General features: G+C 33.6%; 1 protein-coding gene across 3 annotated transcripts in view; it reads left to right on the forward strand.

The window, feature by feature from the left end:
* Positions 1–12,177, forward strand: part of LOC100377298 (nuclear pore complex protein Nup98-Nup96-like) — a 51,430-nt gene extending 39,253 nt beyond the window's left edge. For all 3 annotated transcript variants that reach the window (XM_085497836.1, XM_085497838.1, XM_085497837.1), the window contains exons 34-38: positions 662–817; positions 2,330–2,459; positions 4,781–4,904; positions 7,510–7,814; positions 11,279–12,177. In XM_085497836.1, the coding sequence (XP_085353962.1) occupies positions 662–817; positions 2,330–2,459; positions 4,781–4,904; positions 7,510–7,814; positions 11,279–11,425 (862 nt within the window). In that variant the 3' untranslated portion in view covers positions 11,426–12,177. The remainder of the gene's footprint in view (positions 1–661; positions 818–2,329; positions 2,460–4,780; positions 4,905–7,509; positions 7,815–11,278) is intronic.
* The last annotated feature ends 1,494 nt before the right edge of the window (positions 12,178–13,671 follow it).

The raw sequence follows: 13,671 nt of genomic DNA on the forward strand, positions 1-13,671 counted from the left end.
AATACTCATTTTTGTATGTTTCAATGAATAAACCATTTTCCGTTCACTGCGAGAATCACGCGTTATGCGTGAAATCGAACGTAAAAACAGGACAAACAAAGGTCATAGCGTCGTAGTCGCGTCAAACATCGCGTGGGATTCGACAAACGCGAAAGTATTTCGGGGACATTTCCATGCTTAATATTGTGCTGTCCACATTTGATGATAGGCAATTTCGATTAAGTAAGGGTATTCGGAAGCAATATTCCTCTGTCGAAGATCGGCCGGTCAATGTAAGCTGCGAAATAAAGAAATTCTAGTTCAAAATCAAATCGTTCGATTTTTGCGGCAGACGTTCGACGCGCGTCTTTCATGCATCTCGCGAGATCTCGCAATTGTTTGGAAAATGGTCTATTGATATATTAGATATGCATCATTAATTTTTTTTCTCACTGCGCTGGACTCATCATAACTTGCTAAATAAATACTATCAAAATTTAGAGCTGTTAAATTAGAAGTACTGGACTTAAATTTCACTCGCTGTTTCCTGCACTCAGTTGAAGCTCAGACTATTGAAACCCCCCTTCTACCCCTCCTACTCCTACAACACTGGACAATAGTGGCTAACTGATGGTGTGCCTTTAATGATTAAATTGAAAATATTATTTTTTTTCTTTTTCAGTTGGCATTTATATCAAGTACTACAAGCAATAGATTATACTCATATATCAGAACAACAGTCAGCTATGTTACAGTGTAACTTTGCATCACATTTAGAATCCATAGGCATGTGGCATTGGGCAATATTTGTATTACTTCACATACAAGACAATACAAGGTAAATAATCCATTCATGTACGTTCATTATTGTGGAGAATAGAATGGTCAGCATCATGTAATGTGCCTGGGGAAAGGATAACACGTATGAAACTTGTCATGTCAGCATTAAACTAGAAGCCGTCCATGTTTGTGAGACGTTGCTAAATCAATATGACACAGCCAATGATCCCACAGAATTCTGGGCTTATTTATAAACATAGTTTAGCAAATTACCAAACCAATAGTTTGGGTACATAGAACAGCTTGATTCCATGTTACAATTTACCTTAATCCATATGAACACCTCCCATGAACATAAAGTTACCTTGCCATGAGTTTTTATGTTTTTAGTTCCACTGTCGACTTTGTCGAGCGGAGCTTATCATAATGTATGAGTGATTGTCCGTCGTCCGTGTCAATGTTTTACTCCTTTGACTTTTTCTTGAAAACTACAAGCCTGAATGCTTTGATACTTGGTGAATATGTACCTTGGGTAGACCTTGCTTAGATTTGTTCTTTTCATGATGATATCTTCAATTCTCTAATTTTGGTGAATATTTTTGTCATTTTTGGTAAAAAGTGATATTTTCGTCCAATTGCTTTGATATTACATATATAGGTACTACATGTGAACCTCTCTCAGGTTTGTTCATTTCATGATGATATCTTTAATTTTGATGAATATTTTTTTAATTTTTGGTAAAAAGTGATATGTTCGACTTCTTGATGATTGCTTTGATATTATACATATTGTTCATTTTTTAATGATATCTTCTTTTTCTATCTTTAATTGCAAAGTGCATTGCTAACAGCGGAGCTATCTCAGCTGACAGGCTGCTTGTTGTGACTTTGTTTGGAGTGGTTTTTGATGATATACACTTTACTCTGATGATTCTTCAGCATGGTGTTTATTTTATGCACATTTTGAAAAAAGCTGAACTGAATTAGTTTCATTGGTTATTTTACAATACTGACTTAGGTTTTTGATTTTTCTATTTCTAAATTAGAAATCTCGTCGAAAAAATCATGAATATTCTCTTATGCCGAATGATTCGGCTATTAAACAGGTTTCCAGTCTACCCGGGGGTTTCAGAGTTTTGTTTTAGACAGATATCCAGTCTAATTGGGGTTCAGTTTAGACATATTTCCCATCTTATAATGTTTTGGGTTGGATAGGTTTCCAGTCTAATTAGGGTTTCATTTAGACAAATTTCCAGTCTAAAAATAGTTTGGTTTAGATGAGTTTCCAGTCTAATAATAGTTTGGTTTAGACAAGTTTCCAGTCTAATCAGGGTTTCATTTAGACAAATTTCCAGTCTAATAATGAATAGGTTTAGACGAGTTTCCAGTCTAATCAGGGTTTCATTTAGACAAATTTCCAGTCTAATAATGAATTGGTTTAGATGAGTTTCCAGTCTAATTTCTGGTTTAGAATGATTTCCAGTTCAATCATCGTTCTGTTAGACAGGTTTCCAATCTCATCAAATTTTTGTTTAGACGGATAATACATCTGTATATATCCATTTCATAGGAGAGAACATTCAGTACGTAATTTATTATGCCAACACTGTACGCTATCAAATGATGAAGAAAATGAGAGAAAAGAAGATCTTCTGGTCAATAAATTTAGAATTCCAAGGGAATGGATACATGAGGCTAAGGTAAGTGCATAAAATGTTGTAAACTACTTGTCAATCAGATTTACAAAAAAAACATGTTTTGTATCCTGTAAATGCATTAATTATTCACTGGGTTTTAAGTGATAAGTAAAATCCACTAAATTAAATCTACGAGAACATGTGAAATAACAATAAAATTCTTCGTTTCCTTGACAAATCTGTGAAATTAAAACAGTGTATATGCTCAAACATCATTATAGTGAAATTAAATGTCGTTGAAAATTAATGTTTTTACAGTAATCATTGGTCACAGTGACTTTTGTGGGATTCAATTCTTACATGCATACACACATGTATTGCAAATTACTCAACTGCATCAATTTCTAACAGTGGCAAAAATCCAAAGTATTGTAAATGTTCACAGTATTGTTTTTCATCCATTTTAATTTGAGGACAAAACTATTTTTAGCTCCGCTGTCAACGAAGATGACCAAGCGTAGCTCATGGGTTAACTGGACCTGTCATCGTCCATGCGTTGTATGGTATCTGTCATCTGTCAAATTTTATTCAAGCGACATTTTTTTTCCCATACCATAAGCTAGAGCACCTTACAATTTACAACACGGCTATAAACAGCTCACATCCAAATCTCTATTTTTATTAGGGAATATTTTTGGTCGAAAACATTTTTTTAACAACTCCTTGTCAAATTGCATTGAAATTTGGCATGAATGTTCTTGACATGTACTAGACTCTGACTTACCGGATACTAATTTCATGAGATCATATGCAAGTGTCTATATTTTTAATACATAGTTTGGGGTCTTTTTGTGCTCATTTTTGCATAATTTTGGCTTCTTCTCCAAAACCGCCTGCCAGATTGCTTTGAGATGCATAATGTAGACACATGGACTTTCAAATTTGTACATTTGATGAAGATACATGTATCTCTGTTTTTGGGAAAGTTAGGAATTTTTTTATGAATTTTCTTTTCCCATTTTCTCTTATGCTATATATGGGCTATGTATAATACATGGACTGTAATAGATAAGTGTTTTGTTGGGTTCTGAACTACTAGGGCCAATGTTTTTCAAAATTGGTAGTCTTTTTTTCAGTATACATTGTGTTGGGTTCTGAACTACCTGGGCCATTACTGATCACAGCCGATCAGATTATAGATTGATTACATCTGCAACATTGCGTAGCACTCTTTTAATCTCTATTCTTATTTTAGTTTTAAAAATCTTGTCCTGACTGGCCGTATCATACTCCACGATCTCCATTTCTTCAAACTGGTAATACATGTAATACAATGACTAGTTTCTTTTATGGTGCCAAACTTTATCAATATCACTCCATCCTACATTTCCAACTCACAGTTACTAATTACAACGGTCCTCTCTCGACGCAAGGTCGCTTGTTTATGTTTTTGAGTCGCAATTGTAAATGATTGTTCCATGAGATGTTACATGCAGTCAGGTCAGCAACATTCATCAATCAGTTTAGTTGACAGTGTCTCTCTCGGCTCTTACAAGATTAGGTCACATTAAAATAAAAAACTAGATGGGAGTGACTTTTGTATTACTTTTTTGTATACTTTTGTATTACATATGCAATTATCTGTTTAACATCAGTGGGAATAATTGTATTTTCAAACAGTTCCATTTCCTTAGGGAAAGGAGGGCTGGCTCTGAAATGACCACGTGGCCCAATAGTTCAGCTGATTTTTACAGTAGGGGGGCCAAGACGAACACACCAGAATTGAATAAAATTGAATAAATTACAGTTCTTCGTATTTTCTCTACTAGCCAGAGGCTATCCAGAAGAAAAAAACTAGTATCCCTAATTAATTTTTACTGGCCAGTTAAAATAATTTGACCCACCAATGCTGCTTATCACAAACTAGTAGGGAAAAAAAAGACAAAACACAATTTCATTCACAGGGTAATCAGTGTACAGGCATAGTCTTATATCAATCGGCTCAGTTGAAATTTGTGTGATTGATTTTTGCGATTCACTTGAAATTTTATGGTTCTTGGGAACACTTGCTTCGTGAGTTTGTTTGTAAACTTTGACGACCATCACTTAAAGGTTCAGAAAACTAACGAAAGATCGTGCATTGTTGCTTCGAGTAGATTTTGTACATATCCATGATACATGTTTTGGGAGATCAAATCCCTAATAGACGAGAAAGATGAATTCCAATCACAATATTTAAAGTCACTTGATTTATGTTTAACAAGTTATTAGGAGTTGATACAGGATTCATAAACAAGCTATTTATTGCCATAAATAAATCCTTTATTTTTGGAAAGGCAGTAAGAGCATTTAAAGGTAGGATTTCTGTATTATTTTTTTGGCAGGGATTAAGAGCTAAGTATGAAGGTTGTCATAACGATCAAGCAGTACATCTATTAAAAGCCGGACATTGGAATGACGCACACATGATTATTATTAGACATCTTTCTGCTGATGCTATCATTAACGGTAAGTTGTACTTCTTACGTCAGATTACCTGATACACAAAACAGATAAATACACTGTGTTCGGCACTATTATTTATCACAATGCACACGGTCATTGTTACATCACTTTTATTGTTATGATGAAAGTGTTTTTTTTTTCAACAGGCCACAGTGCTTTATCTGCATGTAAATCTATGAAGAGTATTTACATCTGCAATTTTTTTTTTTAAATAAATATTTTTATTTGTTTGTTCATGAAAAATGCTTGTTGTACCAAATGAATACAGCCAAAGTGAAATGTGCAGGTTATGCACTTGTAATCAACATCTTAGACACCTTGAAGCACAACAAATGATCATTTTTTACCATGTCACCTAAACATGTATTTGGTGCAATGATCTATTTGTAATATGGGGTTTGAAAATTATGACATTGGTTAGGGTATTTGTGTTTGTCTACTCATTGTGAGGGTTTTTAGTCCCCGATCGGTCACAGTCCGAAAACGAGGACTTATGTTTTGACCTCCGTGTGTCCATGCGTGCATCTGTGCATGCGTCCGGACCTGTATTTTAGAAATGCCTGAACCAATCACAATCAAACTTTACACATACATCATACATGATATTATCCATATGCACGTCAGTTTGTTTCATGATCTGATTCAAGATGGCCGAATGGCGACCATTTTTGTGCTAAAAAATCCTAAAAATCAACCATTTCTCGGCTGTTTACAGATGGATTTTGTTCAATCTTGGTATATACATTAGACATTATGGGACCTTGATGCAAATAATTTTGTTTTTCAGATAAGATTCAAAATGGCCGACTGGCGGCCATTTTGTATTAATGAATGTGGTTCTCGTGCCATATCTCTGACTTGCTTTCACTGATTATGTTCAAATTTTAAATATTCATTATACATCATGTCATAGATAGACAGATATATTGGTTTGACGATCCTATTCAAAATGGCCAAATGGTGGCCTTTTTTGTGCTAAACAATCATCAAATATCAAGCATTTCTGGCATTTATGGATGGATTTCGTTCAAACTTGGTACATATATTAGACATTACGGGTTCCTGATGCACATCATTTATTTTTTAAATCGAATTCAAAATGGCTGACTGGCGGCCATTTTGTTTTAATAAATGGGCTTCTAGACCCATATCTCCGACTTGTTTTGACTGATAATATTTTCAAATTTTAAATATTCATTATACATCATGTCATAGATAAACAGATATATTGGTTTGACGATCCTATTCAAAATGGCCGAATGGTGGTCATTTTTGTGCTAAAAAATCATCAAATATCAAGCTTTTATGGGTGGATTTCGTTCAAACTTGGTACATACATTAGACATTACAGGTTCCTGATGCTCGTCATTTTATTTTTCAGATTGGATTCAAAATGGCTGACTGGCGGCCATTTTGTTTTAATGATTGTGCTTCTAGAGCCATATCTCTTAAATGCTTTACCTTATTATATTTCAATTTTATATATTCGTTATACATCATGTTATATATATACATGTATTCAAAATGGATGAATTTTAATGCTGTTCCAGAGCAATATCTCTCAATATGGACAAGTACTATTTAATGTTATTTTAATGTTAAAAAAATCATATTCCTGACATGGTTATATTCCAGCTATATTACTATAAACAAAACTATATACATGTATCTTAAATTTGATAACTAACGGGGACTGTGTCATGCATGGTTTGTCAGTAATAGCACCCCTCTAGGGTAAACATGAAATGTTCAAAAAAATAAAAGTTCATATTCACTAATGTGACTATTGAGGAACTTTGAATAAGGTCTGCAGGTGCTAACTTTGAATAAGGTCTGCAGGTGCTAACTTTGAATAAGGTCTGCAGGTGCTAACTTTGAATAAGGTCTGCAGGTGCTAACTTTGAATAAGGTATGCAGGTGCTAACTTTGAATAAGGTCTGCAGGTGCTAACTTTGAATAAGGTCTGCAGGTGCTAACTTTGAATAACGTCTGCAGGTGCTAACTTTGAATAAGGTCTGCAGGTGCTAACTTTGAATAACGTCTGCAGGTGCTAACTTTGAATAACGTCTGCAGGTGCTAACTTTGAATAAGGTCTGCAGGTGCTAACTTTGAATAAGGTCTGCAGGTGCTAACTTTGAATAAGGTCTGCAGGTGCTAACTTTGAATAACGTCTGCAGGTGCTAACTTTGAATAAGGTCTGCAGGTGCTAACTTTGAATAAGGTCTGCAGGTGCTAACTTTGAATAACGTCTGCAGGTGCTAACTTTGAATAAGGTCTGCAGGTGCTAACTTTGAATAAGGTCTGCAGGTGCTAACTTTGAATAACGTCTGCAGGTGCTAACTTTGAATAACGTCTGCAGGTGCTAACTTTGAATAAGGTCTGCAGGTGCTAACTTTGAATAAGGTCTGCAGGTGCTAACTTTGAATAAGGTCTGCAGGTGCTTGTGTTTCACCATGCCTGGTTGATGCCGGGATAGCGAACTTGATTGTCACAATTTATTTTACACATATGGTATGCATGCACGTTGCATTGCTACTCGCATTGAAAATAGTGTGGTGTGTCATCTGTGGTGTATTAATAACATGCTCTTTTCATCATTTCACTTTAGAAGACTTTGAGCACTTGCATGAACTTTTGAGTGTTCTAGCCCCTGGTGATCGCAGTGCCACCATACAAGACTGGAATGTTGGTGGAAAGGTGTTCCTGGACTACATTCGGATATCACAGAAACTAGAAAGCTTAAAGAATGAAGGGATTCCAAACATGTACGATGTGGAAAGATTGCATCCTGAAATTGCGTCTTTGTGTGGTAGAGTAAAACATCTGGAGTGCCATACAGCAAAGGATAGGTTATGTCAGTCTGAGATGGCCAAGAAGACTGCTAACCTGATGAAAACAGTACTTATATTGCAGGTACGTATACAAATTTGGCATGACTATTCACAAGTGTAACATTCTGGACGACTACAATGCAACTATGAATGTTTTGAAATGCTAAACTCTTTGTGAGAATGTTTTGGAATATTAAAATCTATCTATGAATGTTTTGGAAGGCTAAAACCTATGTATGAATGTTTTGGAAGGCTAAAACCTATGTATGAATGTTTTGGAAGGCTAAAACCTATGTATGAATGTTTTGGAAGGCTAAAACCTATGTATGAATGTTTTGGAAGGCTAAAATATGTGTATGAATGTTTTGGAAGGCTAAAATCTATGTATGAATGTTTTGGAAGGCTAAAATCTATGTATGAATGTTTTGGAAGGCTAAAATCTATGTATGAATGTTTTGGAAGGTTAAAATCTATGTATGAATGTTTTAGAAGATAAAATCTATGAATGTTTTGGAAGGCTAAAACCTATGTATGAATGTTGTGGAAGGCTAAAACCTATGTATGAATGTTTTGGAAGGCTAAAATCTATGTATGCATGTTTTGGAAGGCTAAAATCTATGTATGAATGTTTTGGAAAGCTAAAATCTATGTATGAATGTTTTGGAAAACTAAAATCTATGTATGAATGTTTTGGAAGGCTAAAACCTATATATGAATGTTTTGGAAGGCTAAAACCTATGTATGAATGTTTTGGAAGGCTAAAATATATGTATGAATGTTTTGGAAGGCTAAAATATATGTATGAATGTTTTGGAAGGCTAAAATCCTTGCATGAATATTTTGGAATACTAAAATATATGTATGAATGTTTTAGAAGGCTAAAATCTATGTATGCATGTTTTGGAAAGCTAAAATCTATGTATGAATGTTTTGGAAGGCTAAAATTTATGTATGAATGTTTTGGAAGGCTAAAATATATGTATGAATGTTTTGGAAGGCTAAAATCTATGTATGAATGTTTTAGAAGACTAAAATCTATGTATGCATGTTTTGGAAAGCTAAAATCTATGTATGAATGTTTTGGAAGGCTAAAATTTATGTATGAATGTTTTGGAAGACTAAAATCTATGTATGAATGTTTTGGAAGGCTAAAATCTATGTATGAATGTTTTGGAAGGCTAAAATCTATGTATGAATGTTTTGGAAGGCTAAAACCTATGTATGAATGTTTTGGAAGGCTAAAACCTATGTATGAATGTTTTGGAAGGCTAAAATATATGTATGAATGTTTTGGAAGGCTAAAATATATGTATGAATGTTTTGGAAGGCTAAAATATATGTATGAATGTTTTGGAAGGCTAAAACCTATGTATGAATGTTTTAGAAGGCTAAAATCTATGTATGCATGTTTTGGAAAGCTAAAATCTATGTATGAATGTTTTGGAAGGCTAAAATTTATGTATGAATGTTTTGGAAGGCTAAAATCTATGTATGAATGTTTTGGAAGGCTAAAATCTATGTATGAATGTTTTGGAAGGCTAAAATCTATGTATGAATGTTTTGGAAGGCTAAAATCTTTGTATGAATGATTTGGAAGGCTAAAATCTATGTACGAATGTTTTGGAAGGCTAAAATCTATGTATGAATGTTTTGGAAGGCTAAAATCTATGTACGAATGTTTTGGAAGGCTAAAATCTATGTATGAATGTTTTGGAAGGCTAAAATCTATGTACGAATGTTTTGGAAGGCTAAAATCCTTGCATGAATATTTCGGAATACTAAAATCTTCTTATGAATGTTTTGGAAGGCTAAAATCTTCTTATGAATGTTTTGGAAGGCTAAAATCTTTTTATGAATGTTTTGGAAGGCTAAAACCTTCTTATGAATGTTTTGGAAGGCTAAAACCTATGTATGAATGTTTTGGAAGGCTAAAATCTATGTATGCATGTTTTGGAAAGCTAAAATCTATGTATGAATGTTTTGGAAGGCTAAAATTTATGTATGAATGTTTTGGAAGGCTAAAATATATGTATGAATGTTTTGGAAGGCTAAAATCTATGTATGAATGTTTTAGAAGACTAAAATCTATGTATGCATGTTTTGGAAAGCTAAAATCTATGTATGAATGTTTTGGAAGGCTAAAATTTATGTATGAATGTTTTGGAAGACTAAAATCTATGTATGAATGTTTTGGAAGGCTAAAATCCTTGCATGAATATTTTGGAATACTAAAATCTTTGTATGAATGATTTGGAAGGCTAAAATCTATGAATGTTTTAGAAGATAAAATCTATGTATGAATGTTTTGGAAGGCTAAAATCTATGTATGCATGTTTTGGAAGGCTAAAATATATGTATGAATGTTTTGGAAGGCTAAAATATATGTATGAATGTTTTGGAAGGCTAAAATCTATGTATGAATGTTTTAGAAGGCTAAAATCTATGTATGCATGTTTTGGAAAGCTAAAATCTATGTATGAATGTTTTGGAAGGCTAAAATTTATGTATGAATGTTTTGGAAGACTAAAATCTATGTATGAATGTTTTGGAAGGCTAAAATCTATGTATGAATGTTTTGGAAAACTAAAATCTATGTATGAATGTTTTGGAAGGCTAAAACCTATGTATGAATGTTTTGGAAGGCTAAAACCTATGTATGAATGTTTTGGAAGGCTAAAATATATGTATGAATGTTTTGGAAGGCTAAAATATATGTATGAATGTTTTGGAAGGCTAAAATATATGTATGAATGTTTTGGAAGGCTAAAACCTATGTATGAATGTTTTAGAAGGCTAAAATCTATGTATGCATGTTTTGGAAAGCTAAAATCTATGTATGAATGTTTTGGAAGGCTAAAATTTATGTATGAATGTTTTGGAAGGCTAAAATTTATGTATGAATGTTTTGGAAGGCTAAAATCTATGTATGAATGTTTTGGAAGGCTAAAATCTATGTATGAATGTTTTGGAAGGCTAAAATCTATGTATGAATGTTTTGGAAGGCTAAAATCTTTGTATGAATGATTTGGAAGGCTAAAATCTATGTACGAATGTTTTGGAAGGCTAAAATCTATGTATGAATGTTTTGGAAGGCTAAAATCTATGTACGAATGTTTTGGAAGGCTAAAATCTATGTATGAATGTTTTGGAAGGCTAAAATCTATGTACGAATGTTTTGGAAGGCTAAAATCCTTGCATGAATATTTCGGAATACTAAAATCTTATGAATGTTTTGGAAGGCTAAAATCTTCTTATGAATGTTTTGGAAGGCTAAAATCTTTTTATGAATGTTTTGGAAGGCTAAAACCTTCTTATGAATGTTTTGGAAGGCTAAAACCTATGTATGAATGTTTTGGAAGGCTAATTTCCTTGCATGAATATTTTGGAATACTAAAATCTATGTATGAATGTTTTGGCATGCTAAAATCTATGTATAAATGTTTGTGGAGGCTACAATCCTTGTATGAATGTTTTGGAAAGCTAAACTTGTGAAATTAATGATTTGGAAGGCTGGAATTCACCAATTTTTGTTATTTCTTATTGTAGCAACAGTCTTTAAATCCAGAGTTGGAGCCTATAATACCATCACGTTTGTTAGCTCCACATATCGGCAACTTACCAATGCCAGAAGACTATGCATTACAGGAACTGAGACAGCTTACTAGGAGCTATATGATAGAAATGACATCGTAGCGATTGCATTACACTCGACTATGGAGATTACAACACAACAATTACTTGACTTCAAATGGGAATTCACGTAAATCTTCATCAATATAGACATGTATATTGTATACAAGTTGTTGGTGATTGTACAGAGTACTTGCTATGAATGAACCAATGCATTTTATCACATTTATTTTTTTCGATTTTTGATGGAATTGTTAAACTCAATGTAGTACTCGTTTGTTTCTTGCTTTAACACTGCTATACCCATTCACTTTATATTTTAGTCTTGATTGCAATAGACAGTCAAATTTTATTCTTACTTATTTAGGTACATTCCATTATGTTGGTGGTTGTTAGGTACATGTGCGTGTACATGCAGCTGATGTCTTTGCAATGTTCTTTTCACAGACATTTACCCACTAGAGTAGGGTTGAAAAGGGAAGTACGCAAATGTTAGTTTTAATGTTGAAGGGTGGTAATGTCAAATTAACAAACTGCTTAAATCTGCATTATTGAGGCTGTTGTCATTTCTACTTCGTGTTAGCATTTTTTTACAGCAGAGCCCGGGGAACATGATCGATTAGGCTGCTTGCTCGGATGCTATGTTGTATATCCACGGGAGACTAGATCACATTGGTGTAAATGCACAGATGATTCATGTATATGTTAATGTAGCATCCCTATAATGTACTGCCTTGTATGTATCAAATACTTTGAATATAAAACTTGAATTTATTTTTTACTGATGATGAATAAAAATATTGACAATGTAAAAAGACTTGTCATTGCATTTTTTACATGTACCGCAATGTCTAGACTTGCTTGCAGTCTGTTGCGATTCCGATGAAATATTCTTGAAAAATAAATATAAATTGCATAAACGTATGATCATAAATATATGATGATGAGAATAAGTTATTTCACCAGAAACAAGTAAATCCATAGTGCTAAACACCTGTAAATGATACAATAATTGAAGAAACTTGTATATATATATATATATATATATTTTAATACCTAACCTTTGGTTTATCGAAAATCAGATCTTTCATTGGTATGTTTAACAAATCACTCACAATGGAAATGGGCAATGCCTGTAACATGGTAAATGAACGGAAATGTCTGACCCCCTTCATTGTTAGATATTTTGGTATGTGTTGGTATATTTATTTTGAAATAAAGTAAGCTTATATTGCACATTTGATACTCCAATCGAAGCTGCTGCAAAGTAAACGTTTAGATTTGTATTCCTTATTTAGTCTTGATTCTCAATGAGCAAGGGTTGTATTAGTAGTGCTATGATTGTATTAATACACCACTACTACAAATGATTATAACACCATGCAAACTGGGTCATGGTGTATACGATATACCTTTACATGTGCAAGAAGGGTGGTATACAAACCTGGTCAGGGTGCATCATTCTGATGAAAATTTGCATAACTAGCTTCTTTTGAATATTAATTATTCAACTCCAAATATTTGCCCCCAAACCATAACCAACATCGTGTTCCAGATAGCTCAATTGGCAGTTTGTCACATTATGCAAGTTATGGGCTTTGAGTTCCAAGCCCAGCACTTGTGGTTTATTCTTAGTACAGTTAATCCTGGCGATGCATCTTATTCATATAAAAGTCCTAGGACAGTTCATGAGAACAGGGGGGTAGGATATAAAAGTGCTATGTTTTGAAGATTTGACTTAGTTGTGAAAACGTTTGCGATTGGCCTAGAAGCACAAGGTTGGTCTTAAGAAAAACATTAAACAGTTGCCAGGTTAGTCGCTGACCAACCGAATCAGCTAAAATGTACCATCTAAGAGGTATTATTTAAATACTATACATTTAGAGATGCAGCCATGTATCTTTAAAATCATTGCCTGAAAAATCTTCCGAAAAAATCTACCTAAGAAAGAATGGCTTTCATGGAATGTCAATGACTAACAAATGTCTAGTATACAAGTGAACAGTCATAGCTTGTTCACCACTTCTTACTAAAACAAATCTAAATAAAATAAAGTATTACATGTATTTTCATTTGGGTACTATAGCTTTTGTACGATCGAAGAACTCTCTTGATCCTTTTAGTGGTGTTGTTATAGTTTCAAAGGGGTCGATTTGAGTCTAGGCAGTCTCTTGAGTTGTGAAGATATTAAGAGCTGCTAAAGATACCACATTGCTATCACTAGCTTGAGTATGGTTGTGCCCCAATAATTGGAAACTAGTCAAGATGTCTATCATTTGATGCCCAATGCCATGTTGTGTTGAGACGAG

The sequence above is a fragment of the Saccoglossus kowalevskii genome, chromosome 4, assembly GCF_978046115.1.
Source record: "Saccoglossus kowalevskii chromosome 4, keSacKowa6.1, whole genome shotgun sequence".
Classification (NCBI taxonomy): Eukaryota; Metazoa; Hemichordata; class Enteropneusta; family Harrimaniidae; genus Saccoglossus; species Saccoglossus kowalevskii.